At 55.2% G+C, this 17387-nt stretch overlaps 1 protein-coding gene across 1 annotated transcript; it reads right to left on the bottom strand.

The window, feature by feature from the left end:
* Positions 1–203: 203 nt before the first annotated feature.
* Positions 204–16840, bottom strand: LOC147097214 (transmembrane protease serine 12-like). Its single transcript, XM_085973099.1, has 5 exons — positions 16727–16840; positions 12248–12446; positions 8866–9113; positions 6147–6289; positions 204–475 (listed from the first exon to the last, which is right to left on the bottom strand). The coding sequence occupies exons 1-5, from the start codon at positions 16821–16823 to the stop codon at positions 239–241; spliced, it is 924 nt and encodes a 307-aa protein (XP_085829225.1). The 5' UTR covers positions 16824–16840; the 3' UTR covers positions 204–238.
* Between the last annotated feature and the right edge of the window lie 547 nt (positions 16841–17387).

The raw sequence follows: 17387 nt of genomic DNA, 5'->3' as shown, positions 1-17387 counted from the left end.
GGGATCAAGGGATATGGGGAGAAGGCAGGGACAGGGTACTGAGTTTGGACGATCAGCCATGATCTCATTGAATGGCGGAACAGGCTCGAGGGGCCGAATGGCCGACTCCTGCTCCTATCTTCTGTGTTACTCCCTGCCCGACAGTCGCGCCAATTAAAACACCAGAACTAAACATCCGGCCGTTGCTAACTTGAGAGCAGATAAGTAATGCGATTTATTAAGCAGACGGGCCGGGCCGTCAGCAGCGAGCGGCCCCCAGCGCCAGCAGCGGGAGGATCCAGCGCAGCGACGGGCCGCGGGCGCTGCCCCCATTTGCGGCCTGGACTGCCCGGATCCATTCTCGGTACTCCAGCGTGCGGGTGTAGACCCCCACCTTCAGGGGCAGGGCGCAGTACACCCCGAAGCTCGACACGCCCAGCAGGTAAAACCGCTCGTCCCGGTAATTGAAGCACTGCAGAGGTCCCCCGCTGTCCCCCTGCGGAGGGTGTGTAAAAGGAGAATTAGCGCCGGCGGTTTATTTAAACATCCTGCCGCCCGAACGAACCTAAGCGCTTTTTATCGGGGAGGGGCGCAGCGGTGCTGGGTACCAGCTCCGTGGACAGGTAGGGCGTATACCCGCCGCCGCCTTGTCCAAAGCTTGACTGACCCACTAGAGAGATGCTCATGGGGAGAGAGACGGAGCATCATATCCTCCTATCCCAACCAGTGGATGTGGTATAGTTGGATTTCCAAAAGGCATTCGATAAGGTGCCACATAAAAGGTTATTACACAGGATTCGGGCTCACGGGGTTGGGGGTAATATAGTAGCACGGATAGAGGATTGGTTAACGGACAGAAAACAGAGAGCAGGGATAAACGGATCTTTTTCAGGTTGGCAGGCTGTAACGAGTGGGGTGCAGCAAGGATCAGTGTTGGGGCCTCAGCTATTTACAATCTATATTAATGACCTAGATGAAGGGACCGAGTGTAATGCGTCCAAGTTTGCTGAAGATACAAAGCTAGGTGGGACAGTAAGCTGTGAGGAGAACACAAAGGGGTCGATTTTCGTGGAGCCGTCAGGCGGGGTTTCAGGCGTGTGGGGGGGGGAAATCCTGAATTTGGGGGTCCCAACACCATCCCGCCCAAAACCCCGCCCCACGCAACTTTCAGAGGCGGCGGGTACCCGCCCCGCACTGGGACCCACCGACCCCAGGGGGGAAAGGATTAGTGCCAATTAACTGCCTGTTAACAGGTAGTTAACAGGCCGTTTTTACCTAATCCCTATTTTGAGGGGTTTTGTGTGGGTTTCCCAACGGCTCCAAACCACGCCAGGTTAGAGCAGGCGAGCCGTCGAGTTGAAGGGGTCGCGATGTCGGCGCTAAGGTGAGTGATGGGTGCATGAGTGCAAAGGTAAGTGTGTTTGTTGTGTGTAACGTGTTTAAAGAACTTTTACTTACCTGTACTTCCCTTAACAGCCTTTCTTCCTCCAGGCGTCGGGAGTCCATCACTCAGCCGGCACTTAAAGCTGAACGGCTGCGATCTGTCAAAAGTGACAGCCTTCAGCTTTGAGTGCTGCTGAGAGTTCTAACTGAGTCTGTGCAGAAGGACTCGTGTTAGAACTCAGACTGTCAGTGTTTCACAGCTTGAAACAGCTGTCAAACACTGATATTTCATCTGTCAAGAACTCTTGACAGATGAAATTGCAGTCTGTGACGTCACCTGTTGCCGGGTGGCCCTTAATTGGCCTGCTGAGCCCGCTGGGCGGGCTCAACAAGGTCAATCAAGGGAAAATCGCGGGGATTGGCCGGACGTCGATGTAGGCGGGTCAAAAACCCGAAAGTTGTAGTCCCGCCTTCTTCCCAACAGCTTAGGGAAAATCTACCCCACAGAGTCTGCAATGGGATATAGATAGACTGAGTGAGTGGGCAGTAAGGTGGCAGACGCAGTATAATGTAGGGAAATGTGAGGTTATTAACTTTGGTAGGAAGAATAGAAAAGCAGATTATATTTTAAATGGTAAGAAACTTTCAAATGTTGGTGTTCAGAGAGATTTGGGTGTCCTCGTGCAAGAAACACAGAAAGCTAGCGTGCAGGTACAGCAAGCAATAAGGAAGGCAAATGGCATGTTGGCCTTTATTGCAAGGGGGTTGGAGTATAAGAGTAAGGAAGTCTTGCTCCAATTGTACAGGGCCTTGGTGAGACCACACCTGGAGTACTGGGCACAGTTCTGGTCTCCTTATCTAAGGAAGGATATACTTGCCTTGGAGGCGGTGCAACGATGGGTCACTAGATTGATTCCTGGGATGAGAGGGGCTGTCCTATGAGGAGAGATTGTGTAGAATGGGCCTGTACTCTCTGGAGTTTAGAAGAATGACAGGTAATCTCACTGAAACTTATAAAATTCTTAAGCGGGATTGGCAGGGTAGATGCTGAGAGGCTGTTTCCCCCCTGGCTGGAGAGTCTAGAACCAGGGGTCACAGTCTCAGGATAAGGGGTCGGCCATTTAAGACTGAGATGAGGAGGAATATCTTCACTCAGGGTGGTGAACCTTTGGAATTCTCTGCCCCAGAGGGCTGTGGAGGCTCAGTCGTTGAGTATATTCAAGGCTGAGATCGATCGATTTTTGGATTCTAGGGCAATCGAGGGATATGGAGATCGGGCAGGAATGTGGAGTTGAGGTCGATGATCAGTATTGAATGGCGGAGCAGGCTCGAGGGGCCGTATGGCCGACTCCTGCTCCTATTTATTATATTTGCCTCAACCACTCCCTGTGGTCACGAGTTCCACATTCTCACCACTCTCTGGGTAAAGAAGTTTCTCCTGAATTCCCGATTGGATTTATTAGTGATTTATCTTATATTTATGACCCCTACTTCTGACCTCCAGCCCCGCCCAGCAAGTGGAAACATCTTCTCTACGTCTACCCTATCGAAACCCCTTCATAACTTTAAAGACTTCTATCAGGTCACCCCCCCCCCGCCTTCTCTTTTAGAAACATAGAAGATAGGAGCAGGAGTAGGCCATTCGGCCCCTCGAGCCTGCTCCGCCATTCAATGAGATCATGGCTGATCATCCAAATTCAGTACCCGGTCCCTGCCTTCTCCCCATATCCCTTGATCCCTTTAGCCTCAAGAAATATATCCAACTCTTTCTTGAATATATTTAATGAACTGGCCTCCACCGCCCTCTGTGGTAGAGAATTCCACAGGTTCACCACTCTCTGGGTGAAGAAATTCCTCCTCATTTCAGTCCTAAATGGCTTACCCCTTATCCTTAGACTATGACCCCTGGTTCTGGACTCCCCGGCCATCGGAAACATCCTTCCTGCATCTAGTCTGTCCAGACCTGATAGAATTTTATAGGTTTCGATGAGATCCCCTCTCAATCTTCTAAACTCCAGTGAGTATAAGCCCAATCGACACAATCTCTCCTCATACGTCATTCCTGCCATCCCAGGTATCAGTCTGGTGAATCTTCGCTGCACTCCCTCCATGGCAAGAACATCCTTCCTCAGATAAGGCGACCAAAACTGCACACAATACTCAAGGTGCGGTCTCACCAAGGCCCTGTACAACTGTAGCAAGACATCCTTGTTCCTGTACTCGAACCCTCTCGCTACGAAGGCCAACATACCATTTGCCTTCTTAACCGCCTGCTGCACCTGCATGCTTACCTTCAGCGACTGGTGCACAAGGACACCCAGGTCTCTGCACTTCCCCTTCTCCCAATCTATTGCCATTCAAATAATAATCTGCCTTCCTGTTTTTGCCACCAAAGTGGATAACCTCACATTTATCCACATTATAGTGCATTTGCCATGTTTCTGCCCAATCACCCAACCTGTCCAAATCGTACTGGAGTTTCCCGACATCCTCCTCACAGCTTACCCTCCCGCCCAGCTTTGTGTCGTCTGCAAATTTGGAGATATTACATCCAATTCCCTCGTCCAGATCATTAATATATATTGTGAACAGCTGGGGTCCTAGGACCGATCCTTGCGGTACCCCACTAGTCACTGCCTGCCACTCGGAAAACGACCCGTTTATTCCAACTCTTTGCTTTCTGTCCGCCAACCAGTTCTCTATCCAAGTCAATACCTTGCCCCCAATCCCATGTGCCTTAATTTTGCACGCTAATCTCTTTTGTGGGACCTTATCGAAAGCCTTCTGAAAGTCCAGATACACCACATCCACTGGTTCTCCCTTATCTATTTTACCAGTTACATCCTCAAAAAATTCCAGTAGATTAGTCAAGCATGATTTACCTTTTGTAAATCCATGTTGACTTTGTCCGATTCTGTCACTGCTTTCCAAGTGCTCTGCTATTACATCTTTTATAATAGACTCTAGCATTTTCCCCACTAGAGAAAAGAGCCCCCACAGCCTGTTCAACCTTTCCTGATCGTAATCACCTCTCAGTTCTTGTGAAAGGACAGAGGAGGAGCCTGCCTCTTTAGGAGATTTCAGCACGGCGGGTGGGGGTGAGGGAGAAGACAACAACTGTCCTCGGGCAATTGTCCCTTTTCGGAGACCGGCGTTCCTTGTTTAGTACGGGCTGAAGACCCTTGTGCAAGTAGCTGTACGCAAGGCTTGTTCAGAACTCTGTGTTCTTTTGCTCCCATCCTTGCCAGTGGGAACTGCCGCCGGCGCGGACCACAACTTGGAATTATACGGCGCCTTCGACGTAGTAATACCGTCCCTGGGCGCTTCACAGGAGCATTAAACAGGATAAAATCTGTACACCGAGCCACCTAAGGAATTATTGGGGACAGGAAGAGGTAGGTTTTAAGGAGCGTCTTGGAGGACAGATGGAGAGGTTCGGGGAGGGAATTCCAGAGCTTTGGCAGCTGAAGGCACGGCCGCCAATGTGGGTGCGATGAAAATCGGGGGGGGGGGGGGCGGCGACGCGCAAGAGGCCAGAATTGGAGGAGCGCAGAGATCTCGGAGGGCTGGAGGTGGTTACAGAGATGGGGAGGAGGCCATGGAGGGATTTGAAACATAGAAGATAGGAGCAGGAGTAGGCCATTCGGCCCCTCGAGCCTGCTCCGCCATTTAATGAGATCATGGCTGATCATCCAAATTCAGTACCCTGTCCCTGCCTTCTCCCCATATCCCTTGATCCCTTTAGCCTTAAGAAATATATCTAACTCCTTCTTGAATATATTTAATGAATTGGCCTCAACTGCCTTCTGTGGTAGAGAATTCCACAGGTTCACCACTCTCTGGGTGAAGAAATTCCTCCTCATCTCTGTCCTAAATGGCTTATCCTTAGACTGTGACCACTAGTTCTGGACTCCCCGGCCATCGGGAACATCCTTCCTGCATCTAGGCTGTCTAGCCCTGTTAGAATTTTATAAGTTTCAATGAGATCCCCTCTCACTCTTCTAAACTCCAGGGAGTATAAGCCCAATCGACCCAATCTCTCCTCATACGTCACTCCTGCCATCCCAGGTATCAGCCTGGTGAATCTTCGCTGCACTCCCTCCATGGCAAGAACATCCTTCCTCAGATAAGGCGACCAAAACTGCACACAATACTCCAGGTGTGGTCTCACCAAGGCCCTGTACAACAGCAGCAAGACAGCCTTGCTCCTGTACTCGAACCCTCTCGCTACGAAGGCCAGCATACCATTTGCCTTCTTAACCGCCTGCTGCACCTGCATGCTTACCTTCAGCGACTGGTGCACAAGGACACCCAGGTCTCGTTGCACTTTCCCTTCTCCCAATCTATTGCCATTCAAATAATAATCTGCCTTCCTGTTTTTGCCACCAAAGTGGATAACCTCGCATTTATCCACATTATACTGCATTGAAACACCAGGGTGAGGATTTTTAAACTGAGGTGTTCCCGGACCGGGAGCCAATGCAGGTCAGTGAGCGCAGCGGTGGGGGGGGGCGGGTGTGACGTGACTCAGCGCGAGTTAGGACACGAGGGGCCTGCAGAGCCTCTCGCAGGCTGAGGTTTATGGAGGGTGGAAGCTGGGAGGCTGGCCAGGAGAGCGTTGGAATAGTCGGGGCGGCAGGATCGCGTCACTGAAGGGCCGCAGTTCTCCGCTGTCCCAGCCGCCCGTCCCTTCAATTTGAGAGTGGGATTTGATTGCACCACCTGCGCATTGAGCGGCTGTGTTGCCTTGGCTGCAGTGGACAGGCTCCTTGCGCGGACGGTACCTGGCAGCCGTCCGCAGACCCGTCCTCGTAGCCAGCGCACTGCATGTTCCGCGTGATCAGCCCGTCGTACCAGGCTTGCTGATTGCAGACGTTGGTCGGGATCAGATTCACTTGTGCCTCCTGCAAGATGTCCGCTGACGGCCCTGAGAAGAAATAGAGACTGAAAATACCAATTCAAAGCTGCACTATCGGAGGGGCAGTGCTGAGGGAGCGCCGCACTGTCGGAGGGGCAGTACTGAGGGAGCGCCGCACTGTCGGAGGGGCAGTACTGAGGGAGCGCCGCACTGTCGGAGGGGCAGTGCTGAGGGAGCGCCGCACTGTCGGAGGGGCAGTACCGAGGGAGCGCCGCACTGTCGGGGGGCAGTACTGAGGGAGCGCCGCACTGTCGGAGGGGCAGTACTGAGGGAGCGGCGCACTGTCAGATGGGCGGTACTGAGGGAGCGCCGCATGGGGGGGGGGCAGGACTGAGGGAGTGCCGCACTGTCAGAGGGGCGGTTACTGAGGTCTGCCGCACTGTTGGAGGGGCGGTACTGAGGGAGCGCCGCACTGTCGGGGGGCAGTACTGAGGGAGCGCCGCACTGTCGGAGGGGCAGTACTGAGGGAGTACTGCACTGTCAGAGGGGCGGTACTGAGGGAGCGCCACGCTGTCGGAGGGGCAGTACTGAGGGAGCGCCGCACTGTCAGAATGTCAGTACTGAGGGAGCGCTGCACTGGCGGAGGGGCAGTACTGAGGGAGCGCAGGACTGTCGGAGGGGCAGTACTGAAGGAGCGCCGCACTGTCGGAGGGTCAGTACCGAGGGAGCGCCGCACTGCCGGAGGGGCAGTACCAAGGGAGCGCCGCACTGTCGGAGGGGCAGTAATGAGGGAGCGCCGCACTGTCGGAGGGGCAGTATTGAGGGAGCGCCGCAGTGTCGGGGGGCAGTACTGAGGGAGCGCCGCACTGTCGGAGGGGCAGTACTGAGGGAGTGCTGCACTGTCAGAGGGGCGGTACTGAGGGAGCGCCGCACTGTCGGAGGGGCAGTACTGAGGGAGTGCTGCACTGTCAGAGGGGCGGTACTGAGGGAGCGCCGCACTGTCGGAGGGGCAGTACTGAGGGAGCGCCGCAAAGTCGGAGGGGCGGTACTGAGGGAGAGCCACGCTGTCGGAGGGGCAGTACTGAGGGAGCGCCGCACTGTCAGAATGTCAGTACTGAGGGAGCGCTGCACTGGCGGAGGGGAAGTACTGAGGGAGCGCAGGACTGTCGGAGGGGCAGTACTGAGGGAGCGCCGCACTGTCGGAGGGGCAGTACCGAGGGAGTGCCGCACTGTCGGAGGGGCAGTACCGAGGGAGCGCCACAGTGTCGGAGGGTCAGTACCGAGGGAGCGCCGCACTGTCGGAGGGGAAGTACCGAGGGAGCGCCGCACTGTCGGAGGGGCAGTAATGAGGATGCGCCGCACTGTCGGGGGGCAGTACTGAGGGAGTGTCGCACTGTCGGAGGGGCAGTACTGAGGGAGTGCTGCACTGTCAGAGGGGCAGTACTGAGGGAGCGCCGCACTGTCGGAGGGGCAGTACTGAGGGAGCGCCGCAAAGTCGGAGGGGCGGTACTGAGGGAGCGCCACGCTGTCGGAGGGGCAGTACTGAGGGAGCGCCGCACTGTCAGAATGTCAGTACTGCGGGAGCGCTGCACTGGCGGAGGGGCAGTACTGAGGGAGCGCAGGACTGTCGGAGGGGCAGTACTGAGGGAGCGCTGCACTGTCGGAGGGGCAGTACTGAGGGAGTGCCGCACTGTCGGAGGGGCAGTACCGAGGGAGCGCCGCAGTGTCGGAGGGTCAGTACCGAGGGAGCGCCACACTGTCGGAGGGGAAGTACCGAGGGAGCGCCGCACTTTCGGAGGGGCAGTATGAGGATGCGCCGCACTGTCGGAGGGGCAGTATTGAGGGAGCGCCGCAGTGTCGGGGGGCAGTACTGAGGGAGCGCCGCACTGTCGGAGGGGCGGTACTGAGGGAGTGCCGCACTGTCGGAGGGGCAGTACTGAGGGAGCGCCACGCTGTCGGAGGGGCAGTACTGAGGGAGCGCCACACTGTGAGAGGGGCAGTACTGAGGGAGCGCCGCACTGTCAGAGGGCAGTACTGAGGGAGCGCCGCACTGTCGGAGGGGCAGTACTGAGGGAGAGCCGCACTGTCAGAGGGGCAGTACTGAGGGAGCGCCACACTGTTGGAGGGGCAGTACTGAGGTAGCGCCGCACTGTCGGAGGGGCAGTACTGAGGGAGCGCCGCACTGTCGGAGGGGCAGTACTGAGGGAGTGCCGCACTGTCGGAGGGTCAGTACTGAGGGAGCGCCGCACTGTCAGAAGGCCAGTACTGAGGGAGCGCCGCACTGTCGGAGGGGCAGTACTGAGGGAGCGCCACACTGTCGGAGGGGCAGTACTGAGGGAGTGCCGCACTGTTGGAGGGTCAGTACTAAGGGAGCGCCGCACTGTCAGAGGGCCAGTACTGAGGGAGTGCCGCACTGTCGGAGGGTCAGTACTGAGGGAGCGCCACACTGTCGGAGGGGCAGTACTGAGGGAGCGCCGCACTGTCGGAGGGCCAGTACTGAGGGAGCGCCGCACTGTTGGAGGGGCAGTACTGAGTGAGTGCATGAATCACATCCGCGGAAACTCTTTAAGACCCTCCGACCCTTTGAGAGGAACGCCAAGCGTGCTGTTCCGGAGTGGATTGCCTACCGTCGACTTCAAGGGCACCCCAGCCGGAGATGAAGCACAGGTCGATGTCGCCCAGCGCGGAGCCGTTAACCGGCACGCAGATCGGCTGCACGTCGCCGCTGTACTCAATCATCTTCTGCAGCTTCAGCAAGGCGATGTCGTTGTGCAGGGTCTCGGGGTCGAAATGACGGTGAACGATGATCTTGCGTAGCTGCATCACCCGGGTGTGAGGGCTGAAGCGTGACTTCTGATGTAACCCAGTCACTGCCACCCACAGGTGCGCCATCCTGGAGCAATGGCGGAGGAGGAAAGTCAAACTGAGAGTCAACAGTTGTTTCTTGTAGGGGAAGACTTGCAAGCTTTCTTCCATTGCCTCTCCTCAACCACTCCCATTTTTACCGTGCCTTCAACGTAGTAAAGCATCCCAAGGCGCTTCACAGGCTCGATTATCGAACAAAATTTGACACCGAGCATAGAAACATAGAAGATAGGAGCAGGAGTCGGCCATTCGGTCCCTTGAGCCTGCTCCGCCATTCAATGCGATCATGGCTGGTCATCCAAATTCAGTACCCTGTCCCTGCCTTCTCCCCATATCCCTTGATCCCTTTAGCCTTAAGAAATATATCCAACTCCTTCTTGAAGATATTTAATGAATTGGAGCAGCATCAGGAGATATTAGGACAGGTGACCAAAAGCTTGGTCAAAGAGGTCGGCCTTAAGGAGCCTCTTAAATGAGGAGAGAGAGAGAGAGGCGGAGAGGTTTAGGGAGGGAATTCCAGAGTTTAGTGCCCAGGCGGCTGAAGGCACGGCCGCCAATGGTGGAGCGATGGAAATCGGGGGGTGGGATGCTCAAGAGTTCAGAATTGGAGGAGCGCAGAGATCTCGGAGGGTTGTAGGGGGCTGGAGGAGGTTACAGAGATAGGGAGGGTTGTAGGGGGCTGGAGGAGGTTACAGAGGTAGGGAGGGTTGTAGGGGGCTGGAGGAGGTTACAGAGATAGGGAGGGTTATAGGGGCTGGAGGAGGTTACAGAGATAGGGAGGGTTATAGGGGGTTGGAGGAGGTTACAGAGATAGGGAGGGTTGTAGGGGGCTGGAGGAGGTTACAGAGATAGGGAGGGTGGTGGGGGCTGGAGGAGGTTACAGAGATAGGGAGGGTTGTAGGGGGCTGGAGGAGGTTACAGAGATAGGGAGGGTGGTAGGGGGCTGGAGGAGGTTACAGAGATAGGGAGGGTTGTAGGGGGCTGGAGGAGGTTACAGAGATAGGGAGGGTTGGAGGAGGTTACAGAGATAGGGAGTGTTGTAGTGGCTGGAGGAGGTTACAGAGATAGGGAGGGTTGTAGGGGCTGGAGGAGGTTACAGAGATAGGGAGGGTTGTAGGGGCTGGAGGAGGTTACAGAGATAGGGAGGGTTGTAGGGGGCTGGAGGAGGTTACAGAGATAGGGTGGGTTGGAGGAGGTTACAGAGAAAGGGAGTGCTGTAGTGGCTGGAGGAGGTTACACAGATAGGGAGGGTTATAGGGGGTTTGGAGGAGGTTACAGAGATAGGGAGGGTTGTAGGGGGCTGGAGGAGGTTACAGAGGGTGGGTTGTAGGGGGCTGGGGGAGGTTACAGAGATAGGGAGGGTCGTAGGGGCTGGTGGAGTTTACAGAGATAGGGAGGGTGGTAGGGGGCTGGAGGAGGTTACAGAGATAGGGAGGTTTGTAGGGGGTTAGAGGAGGTTACACATAGGGAGGGTTGTAGGGGGTTGGAGGAGGTTACAGATAGGGAGGGTTGTAGGGGGCTGGAGGAGGTTACAGAGATAGGGAGGGTGGTAGGGGGCTGGAGGAGGTTACAGAGATAGGGAGGGTTGTAGGGGGCTGGAGGAGGTTACAGAGATAGGGAGGGTGGTAGGGGGCTGGAGGAGGTTACAGAGATAGGGAGGGTTGTAGGGGGCTGGAGGAGGTTACAGAGATAGGGAGGGTTGGAGGAGGTTACAGAGATAGGGAGTGTTGCAGTGGCTGGAGGAGGTTACAGAGATAGGGAGGGTTGTAGGGGCTGGAGGAGGTTACAGAGATAGGGAGGGTTGTAGGGGCTGGAGGAGGTTACAGAGATAGGGAGGGTTGTAGGGGCTGGAGGAGGTTACAGAGATAGGGAGGGTTGTAGGGGGCTGGAGGAGGTTACAGAGATAGGGTGGGTTGTAGGGGGTTGGAGGAGGTTACAGAGATAGGGAGTGTTGTAGTGGCTGGAGGAGGTTACAGAGATGGAGGGTTGTAGGGGGCTGGAGGAGGTTACAGAGATAGGGAGGGTTGTAGGGGATGGAGGAGGTTACAGAGATAGGGAGGGTTGTAGGGGCTGGAGGAGGTTACAGAGATTGGGAGGGTTGTCGGGGGCTGGAGGAGGTTACAGAGATAGAGGGGGTTGGAGGAGGTTACAGAGATAGGGAGTGTTGTAGTGGCTGGAGGAGGTTACAGAGATAGGGAGGGTTGCAGGGGGCTGGAGGAGGTTACAGAGATGGGGGGGTTGTAGGGGCTGGAGGAGGTTACAGAGATAGGGAGGGTTGTACGGGGCTGGAGGAGGTTACAGAGATAGGGAGGAGGGGACGAGGTGGGCCATGGAGGGATTTGAACAGGAGGATGAGAATTTTAAAATCAAGGTGTTACCGAACCGGGAGCCAGTGTAGGTCTGCGAGCACAGGGAGGGGTGATGGGTGAACGGGACTCGGTGTGAGTTAGGACACGGGGCAGCAGAGAGTTGGATGACCTCAAGTTTAGAGAGGGTACAATATGGGAGGCTGGCCAGGAGTGCGTTGGAACAGCCAAATCTAGAGGTGACAAAAGCATAAGGAGATACTAGGATGTGTAACCAAAAGTTTGGTCAAAGAACTGCAGCGCTGCCTCATACTGCCCCTCCGACAGTGCGGCGCTCCCTCAGTGCTGCCCCTCCGACAGTGCGGCGCTCCCTCAGTACTGCCCCTCCGACAGTGCGGTGCTCCCTCGGTACTGCCCCTCCGACAGTGCGGCTCTGCCTCATACTGCCCCTCTGACAGTGCGGTGCTCCCTCAGTACCGCCCCTCCGACAGTGCGGCACTCCCTCAGTACTGCCCCTCCGACAGTGCGGCACTCCCTCAGTACTGCCCCTCCGACAGTGCGGTGCTCCCTCAGTCCTGACCCTCCGACAGTGCGGCGCTCCCTCAGTACTGCCCCTCCGACAGTGCATCGCTCCCTCAGTACTGCCCCTCCGACAGTGCGGTGCTCCCTCAGTACCGCCCCTCCGACAGTGCGGCGCTCCCTCAGTACTGCCCCTCCTACAGTGCAGCGCTCCCTCAGTACCGTCCCTCCGACAGTGCGGCGCTCCCTCAGTACTGCCCCTCCGACAGTGCGGTGCTCCCTCAATACCGCGCCGGGAGGGGGGCGCGAGTCACTGGAACTTTCAATTGGTACGCACCTCAATTTCTCCGTGAAGCAATGTGCGGCCGTGAGCACCCAGCGGGTGTCGATTATTATGCCTCCACAAACGTGCCAGTGTGTCCCGTGTTGCTTGAACTGAATGCTGACCTGCCACGGCCAGGCGCCAGGCAAGGCGTCCTGTCCGCCGATCACTCGCGACGGGACCGGGATGCTCATCAGCGGACGCATTCCACAGTCTGGGGAGACACGATCGGAACCTTTTGAAATGGGGCAGCCCACTTAGCTTACCCAGCTGGCTCTTCACTTTTTATTAATATTATTTTTTATCCTTCTTTCCTGAGGTTCCCCACTTCCATTGCTCAGGCTTAACCCGTCACATCCCTGTGCTCTCTGACCTGCACTGCTTCCCGGTTCACCAACGCCTCCCAATTTAACATTCTCACCCTCGTCCTCAAATCCCTCTCCCTATCTCTGTAACCTCCTCCAGCCCCCTACAACCCTCCCTATCTCTGTAACCTCCTCCAGCCCCCTACAACCCTCCCTATCTCTGTAACCTCCTCCAGCCCCCTACAACACTCCCTATCTCTGTAACCTCCTCCAGCCCCCCACAACCATCCCTATCTCTGTAAACTCCTCCAGCCCCCTACAACCCTCCCTATCTCTGTAACCTCCTCCAGCCCCCTACAACCCTCCCTATCTCTGTAACCTCCTCCAGCCCCCTACAACCATCCCTATCTCTGTAACCTCCTCCAGCTGCTACACCTCTCCCTATCTCTGTAACCTCCTCCAGCCCCCCACAACCCTCCCTATCTCTGTAACCTCCTCCAGCCCCTACAACCCTCCCTATCTCTGTAACCTCCAGCCCCCTACAACCCTCCCTATCTCTGTAACCTCCTCCAGCCCCTACAACCCTCCCTATCTCTGTAATCTCCTCCAGCCCCCTACAACCCTCCCTATCTCTGTAACCTCCTCCAGCCCCCCACAACCATCCCTATCTCTGTAACCTCCTCCAGCCGCTACACCCCTCCCTATCTCTGTAACCTCCTCCAGCCCCTACAACCCTCCCTATCTCTGTAACCTCCTCCAGCCCCTACAACCCTCCCTATCTCTGTAACCTCCTCCAGCCCCTACAACCCTCCCTATCTCTGTAACCTCCTCCAGCCCCTACAACCCTCCCTATCTCTGTAATCTCCTCCAGCCCCCTACAACCCTCTCTATCTCTGTAACCTCCTCCAGCCCCTACAACTCTCCCTATCTCTGTAACCTCCTGCAGCCCCCTATAACCCTCTCTATCTCTGTAACCTCCTCCAGTCCCTACAACCCTCCCTATCTCTGTAACCTCCTCCAGTCCCTACATCCCTCTCTATCTCTGTAACCCCCTCCAGCCCCTACAACCCTCCCTATCTCTGTAACCTCCTCCAACACCCTACAACCCTCCCTATCTCTGTAACCTCCTCCAACCCCCTACAACCCTCCCTATCTCTGTAACCTCTATAAGAAATAGGAGCAGGAGTAGGCCATTCGGCCCTTCGAGCCTGCTCCGCCATTCAATGAGATCATGGCTGATCTTCTGCCTCAACTCCATTCACCGGCCCTATTGCCATATCCCTTGATGCCCTTACTAGTCAGAAATCTATCAACTTCTGTTTTGAATATACCCAATGACTGAGCCTCCACAGCCCTCTGTGGTAGAGAATTCCAAAGATTCACCACCCTCTGTGTGAAGAATGGCCGACCCTTTATCCTGAGGCTGTGGCCCCTGGTTCTAGACTCCCCAGCCAAGGGAAACATTCTCCTAGCATCTACCCTATCAAGCCCTGTAATAATTGTGTATGCCTCAATGAGATCCCCTCTCATTCTTCTGAATTCAAGAGAATACAGGCCTAGTTTACTCAATCTCTCCTCATACGACAGTCCCGCCATCCCAGGAATCAATCCCGTGAACCTTCATTGCACTCCCTCTATGGCAAGTATATCCTTCCTTAGGTAAGGAGGCCAAAATTGTACACAGTACTCCAGGTGTGGCCTCACCAAGGCCCTATTTAATTGGAGTAAGACTTCTTTACTCCTGTACTCAAATCCTCTTGTAATGAAGGCCAGCATACCATTTGCCTTCCTAATGGCTTGCTGCACCTGCACATTCACTTTCAGTGACTCATGTACAAGGACACCCAGGTCCCTCTGAGCATCTGCATTCCCCGATCTTAGCCTTAAGAAATATATCCAACTCTTTCTTGAATATATTTAATGAACTGGCCTCCACCGCCCTCTGTGGCAGAGAATTCCACAGGTTCACCACTCTCTGGGTGAAGAAATTCCTCCTCATTTCAGTCCTAAATGGCTTACCCCTTATCCTTCGACTGTGACCCCTGGTTCTGGATTCCCCCGCCATCGGGAACATCCTTCCTGCATCTAGTCTGTCCAGGCCTGACAGAATTTTATCGGTTTCAATGAGATCCCCTTTCATTCTTCTAAACTCCAGTGAGTTTAAGCCCAATCGACACAATCTCTCCTCATACGTCATTCCTGCCACCCCAGGTATCAGCCTGGTGAATCTTCGCTGCACTCCTTCCACGGCAAGAACGTCCTTCCTCAGGTAAGGCGACCAAAACTGCACACAATACTCAAGGTGTGGTCTCACCAAGGCCCTGTACAACTGCAGCAAGACATCCTTCTTCTTGTACTCGAACCCTCTTGAAACGAAGGCCAACATACCATTTGCCTTCTTAACCGCCTGCTGCACCTGCATGCTTACCTTCAGCGACTGGTGCACAAGAACACCCAAGTCTCTTTGCACTTTCCCTTCGCACAATCTATTGCCATTCAAATAATAATCTGCCTTCCTGTTTTTGCCACCAAAGTGGATAACCTCACATTTATCCACATTATAGTGCATTTGCCATGTTTCTGCCCAATCACCCAACCTGTCCAAATCGTACTGGAGTTTCACGACATCCTCCTCACAGCATACCCTCCCACCCAGCTTTGTGTCGTCTGCAAATTTGGAGATATTACATCCAATTCCCTCGTCCAGATCATTAATATATATTGTGAACAGCTGGGATCCAAGGACCGATCCCTGCGGTATCCCACTAGTCACTGCCTGCCACTCGGAAAACGACCCGTTTATTCCAACTCTTTGCTTTCTGTCCGCCAACCAGTTCTCTATCCAAGTCAATACCTTGCCCCCAATCCCATGTGCCTTAATTTTGCACGCTAATCTCTTATGCGGGACCTTATCGAAAGCCTTCTGAAATGGTTCAATCCTGACCTTACAGCCGTTTTTGGGATGAAAATCTATCGACTTCTGTTTTGAATATACCCAATGACTGAGCCTCCACAGCCCTCTGGGGTGGAGAAGGCCAAAGATTCACCACCCTCTGTGTGAAGATCATCATACAATCTCACAGCGCAGGAGGAGGCCAGTCGGCCCATCGTGCCTGTTCCTGGCTCTGTGAACGAGCTCTCCAATTAGTCCCACTCCCCCCTGCTCTTTCCCCCGTAGCCCTGTGAATTTTTCCCCTTCAAGTATTTATCCAATTCCTCTTTTGAAAGTTACTATTGAATCTGCTCCCACCGCCCTTTCAGGCAGCGCGTTCCAGATCACAACAACTCGCTGCGTAAAAAACATTCTCCTCATCTCCCCCTCTGGTTCTTTTGCCGATTATCTTCAATCTGTGTCCTCTGGTTACCGACCCTCCTGCCACTGGAAACAGTTCCTCCCTCTCTACTCGATCAAAACCCCTCATGATTTTGAACGCCTCTATTAAATCTCCTCTTAACCTGCTCTGCTCTAAGGAGAATGACCCCAGCTTCTCCAGTCTCTCCACATCACTGAAGTCCCTCATCCCCTGGCACCATTCTGGTCAATCTCCTCCTTAACCTTCTCTGCTCTAAGGAGAACAACCCCAGCTTCTCCAGTCTCTCCACATCACTGAAGTCCCTCATCCCCTGGTACCATTCTGGTCAATCTCTCTCTTAACCTTCTCTGCTCCAAGGAGAACAACCCCAGCTTCTCCAGTCTCTCCACGTAACTGAAGTCCCTCATCCCCTGGAACCATTCTGGTCAATCTACTACTTAACCTTTCCTGCTCTAAGGAGAACAATCCCAGCTTCTCCAGTCTCTCCACGTAACTGAAGTCCCTCATCCCTGGAACCATTCTGGTAAATCTCCTCCGCAGCACCCTCTCCAAGCCCTTGTACATATATCGGCCGTTCCTTCATCGACGCTGGGTCTAAATCCTGGAACTCCCTCCCTAACGGTGGTGTGGGAGCACCTTCACCACATGGGACTGCAGCGGTTCAAGAAGGCGGCTCACCACCACCTTCTCGAGGGGCAGTCAGGGACGGGCAATAAATACCGGCCTTGCCAGCGACGCTCAGCGTCCGGAGAATGAGGGAGGTGGAAAATAGCAACGCACAGACGAGTGAGCCCCGAGCCGAGCCTGCGTGGCGCGACCTTCGTGCGGGCAAGGGACCCGGGCAAGTCAGGTGGACCATGTTCCTTCTGCCTTACCTCCTCTGCTCACCCCGGACACCGATGCCCAGCTTACGCAAGCTAGCAGCAGCACCGCCCTCCCCAGCTCCAATTCTCGAGAACCCGATGATATCATCCTTGCTACAGCCCTGATGCAAGGGGATCAAGTTGCTCAAACTGCCTCCAGCCCTCACCAGCTATTTGCCGATTACATCACCACTGTGACTGTATGAGACTTGTATGACATCAGTGTGTGTTTTGTAAAGGGTTGTCTGGGATGATTGACTGACGTCTAGGCAGCCCCAGTGAGCATTTCACACCTCCCACCATTGGCTTGATTGGTAACGCCACGCTGAGGGAGTGCGGCATTGCCGGAGGTGCTGTGAGGCTGAGCCGCCGCCCCGCCCTGTCGGAGGGTCGCACTGTCGGAGGGGCAGTACTGAGGGAGCGTCGCACTGTCGGAGGGGCAGTACTGAGGGAACGCCGCACTGTCGGAGGGGCAGTACTGAGGGAGCGTCACACCATCGGAGGGGCAGTACTGAGGGAGCGCCGCACTGTCGGAGGGACAATACTGAGGGAATGCCGCACTGTCGGAGGGGGCAGTACTGAGGGAGCGCCGCACTGTCGGAGGGGCAGTACTGAGGGAGGGCCACACTGTCGGAGGGGCAGTACTGAGGGAGCGTCACACCGTCGGAGGGGC

Source organism: Somniosus microcephalus, chromosome 33, assembly GCF_052327205.1.
Source record: "Somniosus microcephalus isolate GS21.2 chromosome 33, FLI_Smic_1.0, whole genome shotgun sequence".
In the NCBI taxonomy this organism is placed as follows: Eukaryota; Metazoa; Chordata; class Chondrichthyes; order Squaliformes; family Somniosidae; genus Somniosus; species Somniosus microcephalus.
Note: the sequence above shows the minus strand (reverse complement) of the source record. Positions and strands in the feature narration are given on the sequence as shown.